The sequence below is a fragment of the Eucyclogobius newberryi genome, unplaced genomic scaffold (assembly GCF_026437365.1).
Source record: "Eucyclogobius newberryi isolate DKJ021-1_F unplaced genomic scaffold, fEucNew1.0.hap1 SCAF_19, whole genome shotgun sequence".
Classification (NCBI taxonomy): domain Eukaryota; kingdom Metazoa; phylum Chordata; class Actinopteri; order Gobiiformes; family Gobiidae; genus Eucyclogobius; species Eucyclogobius newberryi.
Window position 1 is genome coordinate 24,166,733 of NW_027315823.1, and position 26,263 is coordinate 24,192,995.

The following is a 26,263-nucleotide window of genomic DNA, read 5'->3' on the forward strand; positions in this document are numbered from 1 at the left end:
AAAACCTGCTCCTGAATTTGGGAACCCTTCTCTTTCTCACCAACAATAACCTTTTACCCAGAGACATGCTATAGGAGCAGAGCAGGGGCCGCTGAGGACGGAGCTTTTTGATTCGCACACATCCAGGCCTATGTGAGGTGTCAGACAGCACTGGCCCGGCATTGGCTCTGAGTGGGACAGTGGGAGGGGACTTTGACAATGAATGTGCTGAGGACACATGTTTACAATGATGAGAGCGAGGAGGATCTGAACTGGCTCAAAAAAAACAAAGTAAGTTTATGTACAATAAGTAGTATTATTTTGTGTAATAATACTGAAGCATGGTGCAGGTTTTAAAGCTCTGTTATTCTGTGCCTTGGGGGTTTTAAGTAGACTGTGGTTTATGCAAGTTGGTTTAAATTGCACAGAGTTGCATGTTATATGTGACTTTGATCCATACTGGCTATTATAATGTGTGGAAGGGTTATGTACATTTTAATAGTGACATAGTTCAATTTAACTGCCCCTGCTCTAACAAGTTCAACAAGTAATAATAAACCTGAGCTCCACCCTCTCTTGTGACATTGTCAAAATCTGTGTCATTTCCTTTGTGCAAAAACACGTGACTCATATTTGTTTGCATTTACAGGCGTGTAAGTCACTGATGCCTTTTGTACCTGGACTTGGGGAACAAGACTGCACAAAAACTGATACCAAATGGATTTTGTGAAACTACACTCCACTGTCCAAAGTCCGAGAGTTTGGAGATCATTTCGTAAGTGCTTAGGCTCCCAGCAACCCATCTGAAGATTCTCCTCACAGGATGGTGTCTGCTGTAACCCCTGTGCCCCATGGTGTTTTTGGCCCCTCGCCGGCCCCTCCTGCCATCCGGCCTCCTCTGGACTTTGCACTGGGCGCCCTGGCCTGCTGCGCTGCCTGTGTGTTTACAAACCCTCTGGAGGTGGTCAAGACCCGGCTGCAGCTTCAGGGAGAGCTCCGCGCCCGAGGGTCCTATCAGAGACACTACAGAGGGGTGCTACAGGCCCTGTGGGTGGTGGGACGCACGGATGGGGTGAAGGGGCTGCAGAAGGGCCTGTCTGTGGGACTGATTTACCAAGGAGTGATGAATGGAATGAGGCTGGGATCATACTCGTACTGTGAAGCTTTGGGGCTTACCTCTTTTCATGGAGGTAGTCTTCTGTCAGGAGCCACGTGTGGAGCTCTGGGGTCCTTTATTGCATCTCCGGCATATCTAGTGAGTCCATGCAAGGCAAACGTCCAGTTGTGCTATTAACCGTTTGAAATACAATTAAAAATGTAAAGCATAAAACATTCATTAGAGTAACCTTGCTGGCAGAAAATACCATGGTTTAAGAACTGCATAAGTCAACATGTTTAATGATTCCTTACAATCAAAGCGCAAACAGAACCTCAATATATAGTGAAAGACTTAGTCCATGTTATTACAAAATGTGGTCAAAAGTGTTAAATATATTATCCTGTAAACCTCCATATAGCAATGACTGAGCATGAACACACAGGGTCAAAACAGTTTCAAATGCCTAAATCTATTTTTTGAGGTCAGGGTGAAGGAGTTGGGCTCGTCAACAATGTCCTCAAATTATGCAATGTCAAAAATGAAATAGCATTTTATATAGAATTTTAGTGTTGCTGTTCATCGTCGGGAACTGTGCACATCCAGAGTCTAGCGGCACAAAGTTTCCATTATAGCTTTACGCCTTTTAGCATTCTTTGTCAGTGGGTTTACACCAAACCACTAAATATAGCTCGTCTCTTTCATGCGCTTTTCTCTGACGTGTCCATTACAGACGGTGTCTTGTATCATCTGCTAGTGTCTTGTGTTTTGCTGACCTTATTATTAAATATTTGTTAGCTCCAGGTAAGTCAAATGTCAAGACTGTAGTGTATGCTTTAGAATCAAACTTGGATATTTGCGCATAAGTCTTTGTTGCGCCTTGCCACAGGTCAAGACACATCTGCAGGCTCAGACTGTGCAGACGATAGCAGTGGGACACCAGCATAACCATTTAGTAAGAAATCCTAATTCAAGTAGCAGTATCTTCTAAATATTCCTATAAGATATGAGCTAAGCCACAAGTTTGTTTGCATGTTTCTCTTGTCTTAGGGTGCGTCAGATGCCTTTGTCTCCATCTATCGAAGAGAAGGCCTGATTGGTCTTTGGAGGGGCGTGAATGGGGCAGTGCCTCGTGTGATGGTGGGATCAGCTGTTCAACTCGCCACCTTCACCTCTGCCAAGGAATGGGTGTCACAGAGCCCAGAGGTAGGAAACTATGTCGGTAGTAAAATGTCCCATTTATGACTTACAAAGCACTTTTAAGTATCCAAATAGAGATGATAATTAAAGAAATGTGTAATAACATACTGGGTTCACAAGCGTGAGTGTAGTGGGTTTTATCAGGAAAAACACAGTGGTGGTGCCGTGTGTGTGTGTGTGTGTGTGTGTGTGTGTGTGCGCATGCTTGCGTGTGTGTGGGTGTGTGGGTGTGTATGTGTGTGGTCGGAGGGTCTGATGGCATAGGTTGGCCGTCTCGCATCTGTCAGTTTTCCTCAGGGAATCCACGACGTATGAAATGTAAAGTCTGAATGTCTGAAAAAGCTATATATATATATATATATATATATATATATATATATATATATATATATATATATATATATATATATATATATATATATATATAGCTAAAATATTATTTCCCTAATTCTTCCCTTTCAGTTGTTTACTTCAAACAAATTCCTGATTGCTCTGATTGCTGCTATGATCAGTGGAGTCGCTGTGACAATCTCCATGACTCCGTTTGATGTCATCAGTACGAGACTCTACAATCAGCCCGTGGATGAGTTACGAAGGGTGAGACTATTGGATTATTGACATTCGATATCTTGATTGCTTTCCATAATAAGAATTCCTTATTACTTAACACAAAAATAATAACTCTTTCTATAAGTTGTTTTGATAAATAAGTGGGTTGCATTTTTCAGGGTCGTCTGTACCATGGATTTTCAGACTGTATGCTCAAAGTTTGTCAGAGAGAAGGAGTCCTGGGGCTTTACAAAGGGATTGGGCCAGTCTTTTTGCGTTTGGCCCCCCACACAGTGCTCAGTATGGTGTTCTGGGACACGATGAGACAACAGGTCCTGAAGAATCAACATGGAGGAAGCTGAAGTGAAGTCTGTGTCACTATGTCAAAAAGGATTGAGACATATCGCAGTGGGTTGTGTTCATGTGGGGGCATAACAAAAGGGCAGAGTTTGAGATAGAGGGCAGCTCAAAAATGTAGCTGTTTCAACTGGTTCGTGGTTTAATAGCTATAAATACAGAGCCTATTCATTTAAAATAAACTGTTCACAATTTATGGGATTATAACCCATTCATTAAATATGTTTTTTGCCCATAAGCTTCATTATACAGGAGTTATATTTATTCTATGGGAAGTAAAGAGAGCTATTTGGAAATGGCTGTGGTTGGAAGTCGAACACACAACACCAAGGTGGTAACAACCGCTTTTGTGGAGCACTGTTAACCACTGGGCAACAAGGCGATGTGGTCTTATGTGTGGTGATTTCACAAAAATTGAAAGTAGAACACAACCCACTGTAATAAAAGCACTCCCGATACATAACGTGTGGCCTGTAGATGTATTTATGTGTTATTATAGTCAAACTGATGTAACTTACCATGTTCGGGAACACAGAAATCTACTTTTAAAAGTAGGTATTCAATGCTGCTGCAAATGCCTTATTTGTTACCAGTTGTATGTTTGCATTGTTGATATTTCAGCTCCAAGACAATAAAATGGTTGTATAAATATGTTATTGTTACTTATTATGTCGTTCTTTCCAAAAGACAAAATGTAAATTTGTTCTCTGTCCTCTCTGATTATATCATGATTAAAAAGAAAGTTAATCTGTTTTGGGTGTGTTGCAAGAAAAGTGACAATCGCATTCGAATCCATTTTGACCTTAGGATTTTGACCTTTGGACCACCTACAGCAGAAGACAGAACACACACTGGCATGACTACATGACTTAACTAAAGCTTGGGCTTGGTATTGTTAAGTAGACTTAATCATTTTGTGTTCAACAAGAAAATGTTTTTCATTTTCAAATGGATATTTGGACCGATGTTAGAGTTAAACCCAGTTGACTGCTTACTACAAGGTATGTTTAGTTTGTCATTCACAACCTGTGGGTTGGGAACTTATACATTATCCAAGTATAAACCCCTATATTCTTATTGTTATAACTTTTTGGGGAAACGGATAAAAGGCAATTCAGCTCTAATTCTGGGGCAGAAAAACATTTTTATTGTCTGATTAATTTCAATAAAGCTAAACCTAGTAGCTGCCCGTAAGCAAGGCTTGCTTTGTAGTCATGGCAATTGGAACGCTGAAATGCCAAAGTTACTTTTATGGAAAACAAAATGTTACTTTCTGCTAAAAGGCTTAGCATGGAATGTGCTTTTAAAGTGTGTATAATGGAATATGACGGTGATTGGAGACTTTCGGTTTAGGATCAGTTTGTTAACATACTTGAAAGTGTCCAAGATATGAATTATGTCCAACCACTTATAGTATCCAGATGATACACTTTATACTCATCTTTGCATGTATTTCCAAGGCTTTGTTGGTGCATGTGGAGTGTCAGTACTATGCAATTTCATTAGAATTCATCATTTTCGGCGGATGTGCGGGTAAGTGACAATCCTGCAGTGACTGACAGTTATGTGGTTGTTTTTTTTTAACACACCCTCTGCTTTTCCAACAGTGAGAATGATTCTGAAAACAATACAGACAAGCCATCATTACTTGCCAATGGTCTTGGAGGACAGTGGAAAGCAGCTCTTCAATTCTGGTCCCTGGCTCTGCTCTTGGCTCTGATTGGCTCCAGGGTTTCCTCCTTGATACTGCTGGAGTTTATACTGAGAGCATTGTCAGCTTGGGGCACTGCAGTAAGCACAAAACACATACGTCTATTACAAAGAGCACATAATAGTATAGTGATACTTTTTATCTTTGTATTTACAGGAGTCGCAAAATGCAAACCTGGATCTGCTCTTGGTCCAGTGTCAGTTCTCTCTGGGCTGTGGACTCACTTGTACTTTAGTCTACATCTACCAGGGAGCGCCGCACAGCACCTTAGGCTTGGGGTTGGCAGCGGCTCTGAGTTGGGCACTGGCCAGCTACAGCATGGGTCTGTGGAGACATGTGGCTAAGCTGTACTCTCTACACAGCAAAGAGCGTTACTGTGGGAAGTGCATCTCCCTGTTGACCTCTGGACATGGCATACTGGCCACTCTGCAGAAGGTGGTCATCCTGGTCTTGGCACTTGCAGCCGCTGTCTCCACCGCCACAGTGTTTGAACATTTCCTGTCCCAGAAAGATGCTCTGAAGCTCTGGACCCCCCTCACACTCTGTTACTCACTGCTGGTGGTCTATATTCAAGGTAAAATAGGAAATTGTTAGTGTCCTAGTAATTTATTCATTATGGAAATTGGAGACAGACACAGAATTTTGAGTTGAGTTGAGTGACAAGGGTGGATAGGATAGTGGTATCAAAACACTTCTGTGATTAATTTGACAGACATTTCCCATTTGTCTGAAAATGAAAGCTCAACTAATGCGTGTAATGACATCTTTTAGCACATTCGGTTGGATTGGCATAACATTGTTTGAATATTGTTATCGGGAAACTCGAAATATATATTTTTGTCCACTTTTAATCTTAAAAAGACTTGACAAAATGCACTTACACCTGCACTATACCTAGGCCAACTGATGGATTTAATGTAATCTTGTTACGTTTGATAATTACAATAAGTTCTTGAATCTACTGAAATATAGGATAGTTTTTTTGTTGTTAGTTTAAGATTAACATGAGCCGTTTGTTTATGACATTATTCTTTGCAGATGGACAGAATCGTCAGAGTGCAACTGAGGCTCTGATCCATTCGGTCGTGGTGCGTTTGGGTGCCCTTTTAGTCCTGATGTTAACTGTGGGAGACTGGACTGATGTGTTTCATGTCCTCGTTGCATTTTTGGGAGAAGCTGTTTGTATGCTGCCCTCACAAGACATTCTACAGGCTGTGATAAAGGCATGTACTAATTTAGGAAACAGTCATGTGATGCTGTGATTGAAAGTACAAGTGATGATTATCATTTCTTTGTTTCTTTAGGAGGAAGAAGAAACAAGCAATCTCATCTCCAAATATAGTGACAGTTCCAGAAGTAAATTTAAAATCTCAACAAAAAATAAAAAAATTGAATCAACATCTACGGCCTCAAGTGAGAAAAATACATGATTTATTTTTTAATTCAAACATGTGATAAATAAATAATAGTTATGGGACAAGATCTCCCAAGATACGTTTGCCACAATATTGTGCACACACATGAAATACATCTATTTGAGAAGGCACAAGCAGAGTAACAATGACAGCAAAAATATAAAATCTATATAACTTGATATATACATTGAGGCCAAAATTGTAAATTGAACTGCACCATTTATCTATAAATTATGACAAAATCTCGTCTTGTCTCGTTTTCATGGGCCCATTATCGCCTTGTACATACTGTGTTTTTGTATTGAGAAGTATAAGACATATAACTTAAATTTAATATGGGGTGAAATTTGTGTCATATTAATTTATTGATGCAGAAAGAACAATTCATTTAAAATGTTTTTTTTCACAATGCCTTTGATTTATCCATGTAAAATCTAATTTATATGTATCTATCTGAATAAAGCATATTTTGTTTTTTGTATCTCTGCTTTTGCATGCAAGGATTTTCTGTTAAGGGTATAAGATTACTTGCTGGGAAACCTCATCACAAGCAACAATGGCACACACTTAATAATATCCTCAAAACACTTGTTTGACCTGAAGACCCACTGTTCTTACCAACTAACCAGCTGGGGCGCTGTGGAGAGCCAAAATATCTGAATCAATAGGTAAAACTTGGGTAAGATGTCTGAATATCGTGCTGATGTACATGAGGATGAGTGTGTGCACAAAAAAACCTTTGTCCTTTTGAAATAAAGTTTGGACTGCCTCCTGGCATTGGATTTGGACCCTATACAAACTACAGCACTGTCTGCCAGACCCAATGATGTCCCGTTGCATTTCACTTTCTAGTGTTCGATCTCAGGTGCTCGACTCCTTGCCCAAACCAGCCACTCCCTTGCTCCACAAACTCCAGCCTGGCAAATGCATTCTGGGGAAGAACCTGAAAAAAATGCAGCTGAAACGACAAGCCCTAGTGTGGTCCCACCAGATCCTGTTCACGACCCACAGATGCAAGGGTCGCAGAAAGGGCTCCCTGGATTCACAAACAGTATTGCAAGAAAATTCCTACACCTGGAGATCTTGCTGGTGGTCCCCCATAGACAAAGGAAGGAACCAGACACTGACTCTAAGACAGGGGGTCCAAAACTTTTTTCATTGAAGGCCGCATTTTGAAACAAATACAGAACAGATGGCCAAATACTACACCACAAAGCAATGACGTAGTTTTCATGAGCTACCACACGTATAATAAGGTTTGAACATTATTTAGGTACAGTATGCATAATATCAAAATATTTGCTATTTAGGGTATGATTAAGAATTATTCTAAACCAAGGCCAAATGACAAGAGGTAGATAGCTCTGAGATCAACCTTAAATTACTCCTCAGTCCACTGTAGATACTTCAGTCCACTGTAGATACTTCAGTCCACTGTAGATACATCAGTCCACTGTAGATACATCAGTCCACTGTAGATACTTCAGTCCACTGTAGATACTTCAGTCCACTGTAGATACTTCAGTCCACTGTAGATACATCAGTCCACTGTAGATACTTCAGTCCACTGTAGATACATCAGTCCACTGTAGATACATCAGTCCACTGTAGATACATCAGTCCACTGTAGATACTTCAGTCCACTGTAGATACATCAGTCCACTGTAGATACATCAGTCCACTGTAGATACATCAGTCCACTGTAGATACATCAGTCCACTGTAGATACTTCAGTCCACTGTAGATACTTCAGTCCACTGTAGATACATCAGTCCACTGTAGATACATCAGTCCACTGTAGATACTTCAGTCCACTGTAGATACTTCAGTCCACTGTAGATACATCAGTCCACTGTAGATACATCAGTCCACTGTAGATACATCAGTCCACTGTAGATACATCAGTCCACTGTAGATACATCAGTCCACTGTAGATACTTCAGTCCACTGTAGATACATCAGTCCACTGTAGATACTTCAGTCCACTGTAGATACATCAGTCCACTGTAAATACTGAAGTGTATTAAAACTAGGTCCATGCAAAGTTAGGCCTCATTCTGAGACTGGCTTTTAGGAATATGTGTGTTTCTACCAAAATGTCTATTCCACGGAATGTAAGGGGCCCACATCTGATTAACTACCGAATGGGAGATGTCTCCATTGGCTGCGAGGCCTTGAGATGCCTTGTGTACATCTGTGTAAGCGCATGATCTCATTTCTGTAACTTCTCCCCTGGTGCTACCCAAATAAGGATACCTTTACATCTTGCTCTCTCATTGGCTAATCCGTTGGTACATGGATAGGGTCATACCTGTCAGATATTGTTTATCGGTCTTTGTGCGTCTTCAGTATATAAAGGCGAGATACGCCCAGAGACGAGGTTCGTCTTCCTGATCACCAGCGGACCCAGGGCGCTGTTTTCTGCTGTCCTGTATTTGACACTGCTTTCTCTGTAAATAAACTACCTTGAAAAGTTTACAGAGCTTTGTCAGCGTGAATCCTTTGTCTACACCCGACGCCCCAAACGAGCATTGATCCAGCCACAATACTTCAGTCCACTGTAGATACTTCAGTCCACTGTAGATACTTCAGTCCACTGTAGATACATCAGTCCACTGTAGATACTTCAGTCCACTGTAGATACTTCAGTCCACTGTAGATACATCAGTCCACTGTAGATACTTCAGTCCACTGTAGATACTTCAGTCCACTGTGGATACTTCAGTCCACTGTAGATACATCAGTCCACTGTAGATACTTCAGTCCACTGTAGATACTTCAGTCCACTGTAGATACATCAGTCCACTGTAGATACTTCAGTCCACTGTAGATACTTCAGTCCACTGTGGATACTTCAGTCCACTGTAGATACATCAGTCCACTGTAGATACATCAGTCCACTGTAGATACATCAGTCCACTGTAGATACATCAGTCCACTGTCGATACTTCAGTCCACTGTAGATACTTCAGTCCACTGTAGATACATCAGTCCACTGTAGATACTTCAGTCCACTGTAGATACTTCAGTCCACTGTAGATACATCAGTCCACTGTAGATACTTCAGTCCACTGTAGATACTTCAGTCCACTGTAGATACATCAGTCCACTGTAGATACATCAGTCCACTGTAGATACATCAGTCCACTGTAGATACTTCAGTCCACTGTAGATACTTCAGTCCACTGTAGATACTTCAGTCCACTGTAGATACATCAGTCCACTGTAGATACTTCAGTCCACTGTAGATACTTCAGTCCACTGTAGATACTTCAGTCCACTGTAGATACATCAGTCCACTGTAGATACTTCAGTCCACTGTAGATACTTCAGTCCACTGTAGATACTTCAGTCCACTGTAGATACTTCAGTCCACTGTAGATACTTCAGTCCACTGTAGATACTTCAGTCCACTGTAGATACTTCAGTCCACTGTAGATACATCAGTCCACTGTAGATACATCAGTCCAACTGTAGGTACTTCAGTCCAACTGTAGATACTTCAGTCCACTGTAGATACTTCAGTCCACTGTAGATACATCAGTCCAACTGTAGGTACTTCCTGTATTGTGTTATCCCTAGGATATAATGAGAACTCTGCCTGCTTTTCGGCAGAATTGGCTTATGGAACTCTGCTGTGCAGCCTTGTGAGCCACCCTTTCTGTGCATTTATTTGACTTTTTACTAAATAAATCACCAAAAGGCATGTGTTGTTTTCTCTCAACTTTATTTGCAATAATATTGACATTTTACGAGCAACATATACTAATATATATATATATATATATATTAGTATATGTATAGTATTTGAATAAATGGCTGCAGTAATAGGCTGGCTTAAGGTATAAAGCTATGTTGTGATTCAAAAATGTTGTGAATTATGAATGTGTTACACATTATTTTGTTTTTTTTAGAAATAGTCGTTTTGACTCTTATCCAAGAGTCATTCTCAATCTAGATAGATGACTACAACAGATTTTTTTTTACAATGGAACACCCCTGGACGAATGGTAGAAAAATTCCGTTGCATCATCTGGACTATGTTTTTAGGAAAACAAAAGATTTCGAATCTTATCCAAGAATCAATTTTCAATCTGCAAATCAAGTCAGATAACTCCTTTATAACCTACTCTGTGTAAGTCAGTGAGAAAAGATGGTTTGAAAGAGGAGTTAAGGAGGCAATCTTTGTAAAAAAAGAGAATCCTTGGAGGTTTAAGATTCAACCTTCCATTTGTATATAATAGTGTTTTCAAACCCTGGAGTGGGAGACAGGGCCTGGTCATTCTGATGCCAGGTACTCAGTGAGGAGGGAGCGGATGTCAAGTTACAATCGGATGTAGATACACATTATAGGGCCGTAAGAAAAAAAAAGAGAGTAGTCTCAAGTGAAACCAAAAACCCTTTAACAGGAGGTCCCTCCTGGTGAGCTGGGCCTACACAGAGTAGGACATAAAACCCGAGTTCCCAGACTCGATTCGCAGATTGAGAATGACTCTTGGATTGAAACGTTTTGTTTTCCTAAATCAGATGATACAATAACATTTTTCTGCAACTGACTTGTTACTAATGTTGCAATTTTTCTGCTAAACTACCAGTAAAACAACAGCAGAAACTGAGCAGCAGACTATGAAGGAAACCCTTTATTGGATGCCATACTTATGACAGAATGTGCACTAAGTAAGGTCCAGCCCAGGCCCAGGTCCAGACTGGGCCCAGATTAGTCGAATCATTTCTTCAACTTGTTGAGGATAATTCGAATGTTTTTGACGCATTCGGCCGCCATGAAAGCCACGTCCTTGTCATTATGTCCACTCAGCTCCAGGAGAGGCTGCGACACAAGGACAGAGAGAGGTCATTTGTGTCAGAAGCCCTGTCATGTGACTTGACTGTAAGCAGTATGTTGTCGTCCGTCTCCACTGTTAGATAGTTGCCCCCATCTCACACAGACACAGGGGGAACTCTAGGACTCACAGAAGGAGTGTAAAGTGTAAAGGCTGCTGGGAAATGTATCCATTTGCTAAATAACTGTTAACATTGTTTAAAATAAACTGAATTTAAATTGAATTGAGAATATGTATATTTGTACCAGTAGATGAATGTGACAGCAGTAATCGCTGCAGGTTCAGAGTGCTCTCACCTTGACCACGCCTTTGGAGTGCAGGATGATGCAGTTATGCTCGTCCTTGGAAAGATGGTACAGAGCCACCACGGCCGTCTTGTGCACCTCGGTGTCGGGCGACTTTACGTATTGGGCCAAAGGAGCCACAGCGCCGGCTTTTCTAAATGCAGCGCAGTTCTTGTTCCACATGCAGCAGTACCCTATGGCCTCCGCCAGGGAGCGCTGCAACCGTGCATCCGTCTAGGAAGATAATGTTTTTATTTATTTATTTCAGGGACAATGCAAATTGCAATGCAACATTTCTGTAAATATGCCAGAATTAGCTTAAAGATTATTCAGCCTGAAAACAGGGAAATAATAATTTTATTTAATTAATTAAGTTAAGTTAATTGAGGTTCATGAAGACTACGCTTTCTTCAGACCACACCTCTATTACCCAGAAGCCACATCCCTCCAGGCCTTATCCCCCAGCTTCTAACAACTTTTAACTTCTAATGAATAATTGTGGCATTTTTTTTGTCAACTCTGCGCAGGTCACTTATTTGAATGTCTCTTTTCTCTTTTCCAATGTGTTTAATCAGTCCAACCCTCAGTTGCTACAATCCAATGCAAATTCAGTTGCTCTGAATTCCATTACAGAAGACTCTCCTCAGCAATGTTTTCCAATATTGCTCTGCCTACCCCCCTCATGCTTCATGTTAGAGCTGATAACCAGTTAGTTTCAGACTCACGGTGCGTGTGAGGTTTGCCAGCAGTGGCACCACTCCATACTCCGTCAGAAGAGCCACGTTCTTGTCTTTGTTCTCTGCAAGTGTAGCGATGACACCACAGATACTGGCCAGGACCTGCACACACAGTCAATATGAAGACATTTACAGAAGTAAGAGTACCTTTACTTCAAAACCAGTAATACTCAAGTAGAAGACCAGGGTAGAGTGTAGAGCTGCCACTGTTAATAAACTACTTACAACTAGTCGACTATCAAAAATAATTGTAGTTGTATTTTGATAATGGCTCTAAGGAAATATAAAGAGCGCCAGTGCAAACAATACAAGATAAAATACAGATAAAACATCACATCTTTCACACATTAGACCATTTACAATATAAGAGGATGAAAGAAACACTTGAAAACAGAGGCTACATATTTTAAGGATAACTTAAAGGCAGCAAAAGTAATATAATCGTCATCATCGTAGAGTCATTTGAGGAAACTACTAGTGCATCTGTTTTAAAATTTTCAAGTTTATGTAATGGAAAGGGCCAAATGTAACATAATGCAGCACCATGAAAAGGCCTCTCGGATGATTTGAAATTTGTTTACATTACAACTCCTTTACCACATTTTTTTTAAAAGCCAGATTGTGTTAGATGATTCATCTTCAAGGTGAAGTTACCTCATTGTTTGTGGACTCAAGCAGTTTGATAAGAAGATGAAAGCCTCCAATGAGACTTCTCATGGACTGGCCATCCTGGTCCTGAGGTACAGAAACAACAGTCAGACAACAGAGACACAATTACCCACTTGATTTTAGAGAGCCTTTCAAGTGCAACATTGGCAAATCAAATATTCTGGCCCTTGTTGAAATTATGGTTGCTATGTATCAGTTATGATCTTATAGCAACAGAGAGATTAAGTCTGTCAACTAGACAAATGTTTTTAGAGAAAATGAGTCCAAAGGTATAAAAAGCCATATTTACATTTGTTTAAGAGCTATAGATAGGGTGAATTGGGTCTCAGCGTTGCCGGGACTTTGTCATAGTCATACTAAAAATCAAGCCAACCCGGGGCCCTGTGTAAAAACAGCCCTAGTGCTGTTTCTGTGGTCACGTCATACAGATGGGAAAACAAAATGTGATTCAGGCTGCCCCATCTGAGAACATTTTATTCATATTCCCTGTTAAAAGGAACTAGTCTGAAACTTGTGCTATATGTCAAATGCTGATGTAACAAATCATTCTTAAGTAATAATTTTATTTCTTCTTATTATCTTGATTTTATCCTTTTAACTGAAACACGGCTTGAAAAAAAACACAGGAAATTTAGAATCTGCTCCACCCAACTTTAGATTTGAATCTGAAACATGAGAAAACAAAAAGGGGGCAGGTGTTCCGGTTTTTAGAGATTAAATAATTACCCACAAGTTGTCCTTTGGGGTCTTTTCATCATTTGAGTATGTATCCTTTAAAATGGAGCTAAAACAGTCTGCATCCATTCTCTTCATTGTTTTATACAAGCCTCCCCAACACTGCCAACGTTTTATTGATGATTTTACTGAGATGGTTTCAGTTGTATTGACAGACTTTGATGGTTTGGTCATTACAGGTGATTTTAATGTCTGCGTTGATAATATTTGTGACAGAAACGCTAAAGAGCTTGATGTCCTTGAAACCTTCAGTCTTACTCAGCATGTGAGAGGCCCCACCCCCAGCAGAGGACACTCTAGATATCCTAATTACACAGTTGGTTAGCACCACTCACTCACATAGTTAACATATCGCTTCAATCTGGAACATTCCCAACTGCGGTCATAAAGCCCAGTACTGAGTAATTACCGGCCCATCTCTAATCTGCCATTTTGGTCCTTGAAAAAAGGTTGTTTACCAACAGCTCACAGATTCCTCTTAATAAACAACTCATTTGATGTTTTTCAGTCAGGTTTTAGACCTCATCACAGCACTGAGACTTCTTCTGTCAAGGTGACAAATGACATCCGCCTCAACACTGACACGGGCAAAGCCTCAGTCTTATTTCTGTTAGATCTGAGTGCTGCTTTTGACACTGTCGATCATGGGATCCTCTTACAGAGACTAGAGGACTGGATGGGCAGCACAAGCACTGCCCTAAATTGTTTGTTGAAATTGGTAACTGTGTCTCAGACCACATGCCCCTGACCTGTGGGGTGCCCCAAGGGTCAATCCTGGGACCACTTCTGTTCAACCTCTACATGCTGCCGTTAGGTCAATTGACACAGCAAAAATGTATCCCATCACAATAATGCAAATGACACTCAAATCTATGTTTCACTGTCAGCAGGTGAATATGAGCCAGTAGATCTGTCACTGCATCCAACAGATCAGTTTGTGGATGCAAAACAACTTTCTCCAGACTGAACTCAGACAAGACTGAAATCATCCTCTTTGGCCACAGAAACAAAGAGAAAGTGTTAGCGGTCACCTTCAGAGTCTCACTCTAAAACCTACAAATCAAGTTAGAAATCTGGGGTAATAATGGACTCAGACTTCTCAGCAGCTTCTTACCATCTAAAGAAACATGGAGACTTATCCATGTGTTTGTCTCCAGTAGATTAGACTACTGTAACGGCCTGCTCACTGGCCTCTCCAAACCAGCTGTAAAACAGCTGCAGTACATCCAGAACGCTGCTGCTCGAGTCCTGACTAGAACCAGGAAGTACAATCACATTAGTCCTGTTCTCAGGTCTCTGCACTGGCTCCCTTTGGCCTAGCACCAAAGTACATCTTGGACATGTTAGTGCCATATGAACTCTCTCAGACTCTGAGGACCTCAGGGACCGGCCTCCTGCTGGTGCCAGAGTCAGGACTAAACATGGGGAATCTGTGTTTCAGTTTTATGCAGCTATAACAGTTTTGTTCAGCTGTGCAAATGACTGAAATTATTCTCTTTGCACTCTTCTCTTTAATGTCTTAAACTGTTTTGTGATTTCTGTCATGTTTTTGTGATTTTAATGCATTTTTTTCCTTGTTGTGTGAAGCACTTTCAATTGCCTTGTGTATGAATTGTGCTCAACAAATAATCTTGCCTTGCCTATATTATCAAACTACAAAAAATGTAGTTCACCCAGCTCATTGTAAACTTGAATAGTAATCTAAAAGGGCTTAGTAATAGAAGTTAGTCCATTAACCTAACAACAAGCCTCTGATATTCTCGAGGCTGTGGGGGGTGGGGAAAAAAAAATCTCCCAAGGGGGGCACAGCAGCTCACAGAAGCTCTGATTTATCTGAATGTGAATACCTTCCCGTTCCGGATGATGGGACACAAGGCCCAGGCGGCGCTGGACTGGACCTCAGGACTGGGGTTCTTCAGGAGCGACCAGACAAGGCGCATTCCATCCCGCTGTTCGATGATTCTGCAAGAGACATGAGAGAAGGAAATCAACTTTATAAAACATGTTTGCTGATTTTGTTACAAAGCTTCTTTTTGGATATTTTAGTTGCTCTAGTTCTAATTAGTAGTGGATGTAAAACATGGTAGTTACTTCAGTTTGAACATTTAAAATAAAGACATTGTGTTATCTCTAAATTAAACTCTTACACCATGTTCTTCTTGTCAGTGGCACAGATGCCCAAAGTCCTGGTCACATTCACCAGCAGCGCCTGCAATCAGAGAACACTTACACATGATCTTTCTAGAAAACTATCTTGTGTTTATAAAAAAAGACATGTTATGTATTTAGGACCCAAACACTGGTAGAATCTGACAACCCAAGGCAAGGAAGTCATTATTTCTGCTTTCCAGTTGGATAATTGACATGATGGCAAAAGAAAAGTGAATTCTGTTAACAGCACAAAAGTGTAAGAATGAATATGTTCCGTCATCCAAGTGGCTTCTTCAGTTTTTCAGAATTTAATTTTCTTTTGCCATGGAACCTACCTCTAGGCGACTGAGGTATTACACATATTGGGCTTGAGAATAAAAATGTGTAATCATAAACAACTTTTACATCATGTAAAAGTATTACGGTACTATTTTTTTTTTACTTCAGTACGTTGGTGCTCCTCACACCTGCTAAGCCCCCACAGTCTGAACCAGCTCAGTCCTTCCTGTGAAATCCTGCCAAACCAAATGAGCAAATATGTGCAAATATCTGGACTTTAAAAAAATTATCAAATTGTTGAAAACTGGACGGTCTTTAAAGTTTAAATTCAACACATAACAAATAAAAAGACACAAAAGAAATAGAAGCTCTAAAGGACAGGAGCGCCACCTTTTCCCTGCTCAATCTACGGTTGTTCTTCAGTGCATCTGCACCAGCTCATACTTGGTCTTTGCTCGTGAGCAGCCGCACCAGCCGCTCGGTGCCTCCGGTCTTCCCCATCAGGGCTATGTTGGCCGGGATCTTGAGGAATTCCGCAAGCGCCGCCACCACGTACACTTGAGCGTCGTCCTGCAGCTGGGACATCAGCGACACCAGCTTCTCCAGCACACGTAACTCCTGGAACCTTCCACAGCAAGAACACAGGTTTACCCAGGCTATCAGAGCTGGACATTCAACAAGCAGACAAATACAACTGGGTAGTGCCAGAGTGGAGTGCCCGAGGGCTCGATTTTGGGCCCCATGTGGTTTTCTCTGTATATGTGGTCACTGGGGTCAATTATAGCCAGGCACCGTTTAGCTTTTCACTGCTAAGCAGATGATCAGCAGATTTACTAGGAGTGATGCTCTTGTATTGTATTAAGAAAATGTTTAGGGAAAAATGTCCTTTATTTGAATGAAAAAGACAGAGTACATTTTATTTGGTAATTCTGTGCTGTCTAATTCCGATACCTTGTCATCCATGATAAAACCGACTGTAAAAAATCTTGGAGTTGTTTTTGACAACAATTTTAAATTTGACAAACAAATTGACAGTGGGGTTAGAGCAGGTTTTTATCAGTAAAGTTTTTTAGCTTAAGTAAAAGCCTTTTTTAAATCGTATCGACCTTGAAAAGACTATTCATGCTTTTATCAGCTCAAGAACAGACTATTGCAATGCACTTTATGACGGTGTCTCCCAGTCGCCCTCAGAAACCTTCACTTCGTACAGAACGCTGCAGCGCGTTTTCTAACCAACACGCCCAGACGTCAGCACATCACCCCAGTTCTTTATGCTCTCCATTGGCTTCCCGTTTCTTTAGAACTGATTTTAAAATGTAACTTTTTGTTTTTAAAGCTCTAAATGGCCTGGCACCTCCTTATCTGGCCTAGCTTCTGTCTGTCCAAAACCCAAGCAGGGCTTGGACGACTCCAGAGCCAGACTCAAACATTGGCGTGATCGAGCCTTCTCTGTCACTGGTCCCAGACCCTGGAACAAACTGCCCCCGACATGCAAACCATCACAGACTTCAGACTTTTTATATTAAAGCTTAAAACGTATTTATTTAGACTGGCTTTCAACACTCTGTGATGTAGTGACACTCTATTTCGTATTTTGTATTATTTTGTTTGTTTTTACTTCGTATTGCCTTTATTTTTTATTGTGAAGCACTTTGGTCACATTGAGTGGTGTAAAGGGCTTTATAAATAAAGGTTGATTGACTGATTGACTGATTGATTGATTGATTGATTGATTGATCGATTGATCGATTGATTGATGTACTTTGATTTTTCTGGGTTGGCTCCAAGGAGATGTTATTGCTTTGCTTGGAATATTCCACAGTAAGGCATTAAAAGTGTACTGTTAGCAAGTTTTTGAATTCACCTCCAATGCAGTATAATGATTTCATTGATCAGGTACCAGAGGGGGAATGTTTAGCAATTATTTTAAACTTTCAGTGGAACTTCAAAAGCCAAGTGAAAAGAGTACCGCATGTATTGATTGATAAATTCAGATCTGTTCTATGGAGCCACTGCCTAGTGGTCAAAGACTAGTCAGACAACGCTCAATTTAATTCCACCACTGTAACATTTTATGAAACCAAAATCTTTTCATTGTTTTCAAATTTTATTAACATTAGAATTCTTATAGGAGAACTAACAAGCATCTTTGTAAGTCGCCCCCTGCTGTCTCAAGACAGAAAACCAGCCTTGCACCATTTGCCAACATTGACCCAAAGACAACTCCCCTAAGAAACCCTGGTTCGTTTTTATATTTGTTAAATGTAAATATTTTCACAAGAGATCTATTACCAGACTTATTAGTTCTGATTCTTACTGTTATTTAAATGTGTCAACCCGAGCAGCCTCATGTGGAAACTGTTAAGTGTCTTCTCTGTGAGTTCTGCTAGTCTGTGGAATATGCTCCCAGTCCATTTCAAATCTCAGATAAAACTGCATCGTTTGGACCCATTTGTCCACACCTAGATGGATTATTGTTGTGCGTGAGGGAAACAACCAAAGGAAACCCACAGACATACATGCAAATGCCACACAGAAAGACCACACACACCGCCCTGTAGACAGAAGGATATGTTGCAGTCTGTTCCTGAGTCTTACTTGGAGATGTTCTTCTGGATGAGGGAGCATTTCCAGATGGCTCCTGTGACGGCGGCAAAAAGCTGCTTGTTTTCAGGTTTATTGAGGAGCTGAGCCAGACGCTCTGGTCCTTTGTACTTGTGAATGACATCTGCAGCCTTCTCATCCTCTGCACACTAAAAAAAAAAAACATTATACAATAATTACGTTTCTGTTTACTGTGTCCATTTCCTGATAAAGGGGAATTACCTTCATTGATAGTTCTACAGTTAATAAGCTGTAGTAACCAAGTAGAATTGATTTTCTTTACAATTAAGAATTTACACCAACCAGAACTAAAACAGGTTTAAAGAGTGGAGTAAACCAGGATTCACTCCGGAGTAAACCAGGACTCAATCCTGCGTTTTTGTTTTTTCTTTTTCACACTTAATTGCATTAAAAGCTTTCTGACTTGAACTCATTCAGGCACACAAACCTACAGCACACAACTCACCTATTGACAGTAACAAATCTTTTTTAATAAATGCCCTAAAAAGGGCTTGAAAACTATTCACTGCACATCTGCTCCTTCTTTTATTTTGCGGTCTAACAATTTAAAATTTGAATGCATATTTTTTTTAGAGAAAATTTCGATAATAGTGAACCTATGGAACTTTGGTCAGTCATGGTGGCGTATCTGAGTAATTGATAAACTACTTTAATAAAGTAAATCAGAGTACAAGTACAGCAGTGTCAGATAATATAAGCTATAACTATGGGTTTCAAAGAGATTATTAGACACAGTTAATGCCAAACCTTGAAAATGGCGTTGGCCGAGAGCATCTGCAACTCTTCGTTTTCAATGCTCAGGTTTTTCACCAGGTCCTTGATCATTCCTTCATTTTGGATGGCGTTTCTGCAGCTCTTCTGTGACAAATCAACACAGACTACTCCATCAAAGAGTAAATATTCAGAACACATAATGGTTCGTATTGCACTGTACAAATGTGCAGTAAAAATAATAATCTAACCCTGTTTATCAGTTTCGTATAGGCTTTTTTCAAGATACAACACTTTACATTTAGGTCCAATAATTTCTGAGTTTATGTTCAAATTTCACCATGTTAATGATGTGACTTAAGGTAGTTTCTCTGGTGACTACCTCAAGTTATAGAGAAAAGGGACAAGTTAGGTATAACATGTAGGAACAGACTAAAGAAATTTAAGCTCAATCACTGCAAAAACACCATGTAAACCCAAAACGTGTTGATTTCTTTGTGATCATTTTTTTTTTATCATGCTTTCTATGTAAATCTAATTTCTTACTATTCCAGTGGCCTCAATAAAGTGGGACAAGGGACAGGAGCCAAGGAGCTGTGCCAAAAGAGGGACAGGTGGTCACACTAGTGCTCCATACAATGAAATTATATTCAAACTGACTTGTTCTGCAGCTCAGTAGTAAATGTTGTTATGTCCTGTGAACCCGCTCAGGCTTTTCACACTGTGAATCAAACTAAAAGCCTCCTCAGCTGTTTGTTACCTCTGAGGCGCACTCCTGCAATGTCCCGATCACAGGGAGGAGAATGCTGTCGTGTGGTGAGCACAGCAGACGGCCTAACAGAGAGATGCCTCCTGCTTTGCAAATGGCCTCTCTGTTCCTGGCACTCTGGCTGCAGTTCCACAGAGCCAGGGCCCCGCAGCGCGCAGCCTCCACATCCACGTCCTCTTCGGGGGAAAGGCTGTACGAGGCCGGAGCGCAGTCCAGAAGTCTCACCTGCACACGGAGGGTTATAGAGACCACTCTATGAGGAGGCTGCAGTGATAGTGGACAATTACTGCAAAAATAATCTTATAAAGCTAGTTTATGTAAATTAATATATAGCAAGAGGATCGCAACATCTAACTGAGCAATAAACTAAATATGTCGCAATAACACCAAGCTCCTCAATCTGACAGAAATGTATCATTTTATTATTATTTGATGTCTAAATGAGCCTTGATTACATCTTGGTTAGATACAATTCAGGGCTACGAATGAAAAACTAAATAACGATGAAAATCAACATTGTTTTCTTTTTGGTTTATTTTCTTTCTTGAATTGTTTGGCAGGTGCCAGGTGCCCTTCCTGTTGCCAGGTGCCCTTCCTGTTGCCAGGTGCCCTTTCTGTTGCCAGGTGCCCTTCCTGCTGCCAGGTGTCCTTCCTGTTGCCAGGTGCCCTTCCTTGCGAATGTCTGTGAGTGAAGTTTCACAAGTCCAGTTTAGTCATTTAAAGAACCTTTTAAATTAAAGAAAGGAAACAATTAAGAATTAAAGGTTGTAAACGGTTGACCTGTTGATGATATAGATGAATAGGGCTGCACAATTTAGTTAACAATTTTAATAGCAATTTATCCGAGTAGTAAGTATTGTGGTTGGAATTACATTTCATTGGACAATTATAATATATTCCGTTGTGATTGACCCAGTAAAGGAGGTGGAGTAGCAATATTTGTAAAATCTTGTTTTACTGCACCTGTAAATTCCAAAGTCTCCAAGTGAAAAAGTTTTTAATATATTGCTCTAAAGTTGGGTTTTGGTAAAAATAATACCGGGAAAATGACAGTTGTAGGGTTTTATTGTCCTCCGTCTGCCCCTTCTTTACCTTCCTTTCCATTTTTGATAATTCTGAGTTACTTGTTTTAGGTGACATGAACATCGATTGGTTGTCCAAAACTTCTAACAGTCTAAAAAACTATTGTAATGACTTAAACCTCATACAACTTATAACTGCTCCCACCCGACTGGACCCTAAAGACCCACTTAAAGTAACATTACCGGACATTATCTTAAGCAACCCTAAGCTTCAAAATTACCAGTATAGTGGTGTCTTTCCTCTCGACTTTAGTGACCACTGTCCTATTGGGTGTGTGCGGAACACTAAATATACTAAATCCAAATCAAGTGTAACTTTTAAAAGGTCCTACAAGCATTTTAATGAACGAGCATTTCTGTCTAAGCTGTACTATGGTGACATTAGTATTCCAGAACACACCACTGGACTTTTTCATTAAAACATTTAATTATATTACTGATACATGCCCCTCTTAAGAGTCAGGGTCAAAACAAGAATAATCCCTGGTTCTGTGCAGACATTACTGTATTATCTCGAGAACCTGACAACGCCTGGGCAGAAGCCATGGCAACCGAAATAGCAGCAGATTGGCAGCAGTTTTGTCATATGTGCAATAAATATGTCTCTACTCTTTGTAAAGCCAAAACATCTTACTTTGTCAATACATTCACGGAATCACAGGGAAATTCTGCAAAATGTTGGCAAACCGTTAAATCCTTATTGCAAAATTATACCTCTTTACCAAATTAAAATTTTAAGATTCAATCAGCTTGACGACAAAAAGAGATATTTGTGTTGTGTTAAATCAGCCCTTTGCTCCCAAAGTTTATAATATTACATATTATAAATGATATTCCTATTGCATTGGACAATCATGAAGATTTTTATTATTGTTGTTCATCAATAATACATTTATTGCACATCAATTCAGGTATTCACCAAGGCACAGCACTGACTGCATAAACTACAAGTAATAATGATTACAATATAAAGATTTACAGTAACAACACATCTTCATCCAAATATGACAACACTCCAATCTTAGCTTGAATAAAGTGTGGGCTGTGCTGTGTGACCAGTCGCTTTCCTGAGACTGAACATGAGCGGAGTCTGAAACTATTTCTATTGGACATTGAGATTCTACATCTACAGGAGTAAAGGTGTAAATCTGGTGATCAAAGGCTTCAAGAGAGACAAATAAAATGCATTATTGCTGAAAATCAGAAAGTTTCTTCTTATTTAACATTTTGATTTAATAGATGTTATAAAAAGTATTTTTATATGTGTTAGTTTAGTGACTGTTTGGGTCAGAGAATGATTAGGATAATTCAAATATGATTATAATTATTTATCATAGTCGACCACGTCACAATTAGTTTGTAAATAATAGCAGCCCTACTTTGTAACTTTTTTTTATGGAAGTGGACCTCACATTGTGAAAATTACAAGAAGTTTTGTAGAATTGTATTAATTTATTTGCCTTATTCCTCCCCACCCACTGACTGCTACTGACCCGCACTTCTGTTGTTGCTAGTATTTCCATTTAAGTAGGATTTCCATTCAATACTATATAAATGAAGTCGCCGACACACTCGTTTCTCTGGGTGGTTTAAAAAGGTCTTTGTGTCTGTGTAGAACTTACTCGCTAAGGAGATAGGCAGCTTTACGCAAAAATCACATTCAACCTGGATATGACATTTCTCTGATAAAAAGCACAAATACATTTCCCTCTGTGGCGTGTGTGTATCCAGTGCTCACCAGCTTGTCGATGCCGCCGCAGTGCCGCAACGTCCTCCTGGCTTTGCGGATCTTGGCGACGTTGGCCAGAATCTCTGCCACCTGCGACTGCAGCTCCGGCGCCTCCGGCACAGTGAGCTCCAGCAGTGGCACCAGACTCTGGATGCCACTCTTCTTCACCATAAACTTCTGGATATGAAAGTTTTGGCTGATCACATGCAGGATCTTAATGGACCCGATCTGCAGACAAGAACATTGTGGGTTTTAAAATATGGCCGCTGTATGTGACCCATCCCTCAGTGTCTGTGACCTGCTCCTAAAACCATCTTGAAATGAGCGACTTTATTAAATATATTTAATTTGTATACATTCATTTCTCAATCCAAGCAATGCAATGTTCAAGATTCCGAAATAATAATAATAATAATAATAATAATAATAATAATAATAATAATAATAATAATAATAATATATACCTAAATGAATCTTCTTGGAAATAGACTTGATTAGTATTAACATGATACTACTGATACAGGAATGTCACAATATTGAATTCCAATGTTACAATTATTGTGAGAAGGAACTTAAGTCCCGATAATTGACACGTGGTGAAACAACAGTGAAATCTTTAATTTCATCAAACAAACAGAGAGGCGACGCTAAAAGAGCAACACCTCTAAACTAACAGGGCACCGGGCAGTAGCCGAGGAACTAGACTCGAAATACTCTCAACGAAACAAAAGATTTTACAATGAGAGAGAATCCACCAAACGCCTCACAAAGCACCACACACCTCCGCACCCCAAATAAAACGTGGAACAAACGAGCAAAATTCACAAAAGAATAAAAAACCAAAAACCCAAGAAACGCCCAAAAGCTTCGGCCGAATGACTAGCTCCAGAAACTCAAACAAAGAGGTTAATGGGACATGAAAAGATTTACATTTCACTTTACTTTCCTGGTGTAGAGATTTATGAATTTATATATCTAATTAATTATACATTTAATTGATTATTGATTTAATTTACTTATCTATGCAACTTATTTTCACATAGATTATTTCTAATTAGTTCTTACAATTATACATTGATAGAATAAAATGATATATATTATTGATTAGCAGCTTAATTAATTAATGGAATTCCTATTTTGCCATTGAGAGTTTAAATATTAGAAGTTAAAAAGGAACGACGGTGAGCTGGGGGTATAGTTTTCAACCCGAAATGTAAAAATCTAAATTCTGCAAAACGTTTTAATAACTTGGAAGTTTGTAATGTTTCAGAACCATATTTAAAATAAAATGATAGGTCTTATGCTCTTTAATTATGCAGTCACTCACGATGCAGGGGATCTCTCTGGTGTCCAGGAGGTTGAGCAGCACCACCAGGCCGCCCAGGTCCCTGATGGCCAGCTGATACTTCTCCTGCTTCAGGTCCAGCTCCATCAGAACACACAAGGTCAGCGCTGTCACCAACTCATCGCCCTCCTAGAACACACACACCTTCATCTTCCTCCTTCTATTCTCAAACATGAAATGGCTTTTGGTTTACGTTTAGGTTCTTCTCCTTTGTTAAATGCTGATGTTATATTAGCTTTTATTATGTGTATTCTATTGTGTAGATTAATTTTATTTTAGTTAATTTAGCTACAATTAATTACAATTATTTTTTAGCGTCGACTCGTCACAATTTTCTTTTGTATCAATGAGTGTTTAATTTTGATATTAGTTTTGGACTGGATTGTGGGTGTGGCCACGGCTGACCACCCTGTGACAGACACAGACGAGGCCTCAGGGATGATGAGAGTGTACGAGCCCTGAGCCTTCACCTGCAGGCTTTTGATGATCTGCGGTAGACCCAGTTGCACATTCAGTTCCTCTAAGGTCAGGTCCTCGTTGGTCTCTGAGGGTCTCTCCAGCTGCTCCTCCTCTTCCCTTTCACTGTCAGAAGAACTCTCACTCAGCACCTCCTCCAGCCTGGGACAGGCGGGCGTCCGACTGAAAACAGGAATACACTTGTATTGATGATTGGAGCGAGTGACCACTAAACAAAGCTCATCCCAAAGACTCTCACTGGGGTTCAGCTCTGTAGTAGATTAGTTCCTGCTTCTCCTTAGATGTTTTACACTGCATTCAATCTATTTTTAGCAAAACAGTATCTTTTAGTGCATATGGGCATCACATTCAGACACATTTACAGCAATGAGGAACATATTTGTCCGTGCAACAACAGCACCAGTCTGATGATATAATGCCACCACTTTGTATGTAATGACAGTTTTAAGTGAACTTCTCCAACATTCTTTTATTTTCTTCTCTCCATCTCTCTTCTTAAAAGTATTAACATGAAGCTGGAGCCGCACGGCAGCGCATACTAAGCAGACGTTACCTCTTCTTTGGTGAGCTACTGCCAAGTAAAGAAGGGCGGCACGGTCTTGCCATAATGTGGACGGTTTGGGTTCTGTTGGAACAAAATGAAAATGTTTTAGGCTTAATATGTATGTTTGTTTACTAGAGCTGCAACAATTCATTGATTAATCGTGCCAAGTTGACTATAAAAAATATTCCTAGTTTTATTTCTCTAATGGTAATGGTTGACTAAATAGACTGCATATGTGCTCCACATACAGACACATGTTTACAGAAATTAGGAATATGTTTTTCCTTTCAACTGACAACAACGATATAATGATACCACTTTGTATGTAATAATTTGATTGATTAATTATGAATAGTCTACTATAAAAAATATCCATAGTTGTATTTCTCTAATGGTAATGTTTTTCTGGACAAAACAGACTCTAATAACACAAAAAAACAGACTTTTGGTGTGTGTTTTCACATTCAAACATTGTTGGCTACTCCTGATTAACAGTTGGTGTTGGTTCGGTTTATATGTGGGCTTTAAATAGTAACCAAAATTAATGCCATACATCCATGCTGTATGTCAGCCACGTCAAAGTGTGAGATCAGAGCCATATTGAGGCCTTTTACATGTTTGCACCACCAGCCACTGTGGCACTGTAGCTTGTCTGGCCCTGTCTAGGTGTGAGCATGTGTGCTAATTTGAGGCCTAATTATGGTGACCTCAGGGCTACAGAGTGAATGCTTAACAACAAGTGCCAATAAAAGGAATCTTGTATTGGGCTCTTAATCCATGCATCCTAACACCTTTTGCTCTGTCTGTCTAGTATCTGGTGGCATAGGGCCGCTAGCCGCTACACACGTCAAAAACTGCCTCAGGATTGGAACTTAGAATGCCTGGCTTCAAGTCAACAGCTCGACATAAAGGCAAACATTTTGTAGCTGGATCGGGTGCACCATTGGTGTGTCTCCTGTGAAGGAGTGTTGGAGGAGA

General features: G+C 40.0%; 4 protein-coding genes across 4 annotated transcripts in view; 3 read left to right on the top strand and 1 right to left on the bottom strand.

The window, feature by feature from the left end:
* fbxo42 (F-box protein 42) overlaps nucleotides 1-26,263 on the top strand; it is a 49,362-nt gene that overhangs the window by 4,978 nt on the left and 18,121 nt on the right. The gene's annotated exons all lie outside the window — the stretch shown is intronic.
* slc25a34 (solute carrier family 25 member 34) lies at nucleotides 194-3,801 on the top strand. The gene is made up of 6 exons (XM_072452282.1): nucleotides 194-270; nucleotides 629-1,234; nucleotides 1,965-2,030; nucleotides 2,126-2,275; nucleotides 2,735-2,872; nucleotides 3,004-3,801. Exons 2-6 carry the CDS (start codon nucleotides 803-805, stop codon nucleotides 3,184-3,186), a joined length of 969 nt encoding a protein of 322 aa, XP_072308383.1. The 5' UTR covers nucleotides 194-270; nucleotides 629-802; the 3' UTR covers nucleotides 3,187-3,801.
* On the top strand, nucleotides 4,095-6,395 carry tmem82 (transmembrane protein 82). The gene is made up of 6 exons (XM_072452283.1): nucleotides 4,095-4,182; nucleotides 4,642-4,714; nucleotides 4,789-4,972; nucleotides 5,049-5,466; nucleotides 5,931-6,115; nucleotides 6,197-6,395. The coding sequence occupies exons 1-6, from the start codon at nucleotides 4,113-4,115 to the stop codon at nucleotides 6,320-6,322; spliced, it is 1,056 nt and encodes a 351-aa protein (XP_072308384.1). The 5' UTR covers nucleotides 4,095-4,112; the 3' UTR covers nucleotides 6,323-6,395.
* Nucleotides 11,034-25,362, bottom strand: LOC140365752 (outer dynein arm-docking complex subunit 2-like). The gene is made up of 14 exons (XM_072452313.1): nucleotides 25,295-25,362; nucleotides 24,735-24,903; nucleotides 24,247-24,393; nucleotides 22,929-23,147; nucleotides 20,100-20,333; nucleotides 19,376-19,486; nucleotides 18,602-18,756; nucleotides 16,448-16,628; nucleotides 15,721-15,782; nucleotides 15,421-15,535; nucleotides 12,824-12,904; nucleotides 12,158-12,271; nucleotides 11,445-11,666; nucleotides 11,034-11,135 (listed from the first exon to the last, which is right to left on the bottom strand). Exons 1-14 carry the CDS (start codon nucleotides 25,345-25,347, stop codon nucleotides 11,034-11,036), a joined length of 1,965 nt encoding a protein of 654 aa, XP_072308414.1. The 5' UTR covers nucleotides 25,348-25,362.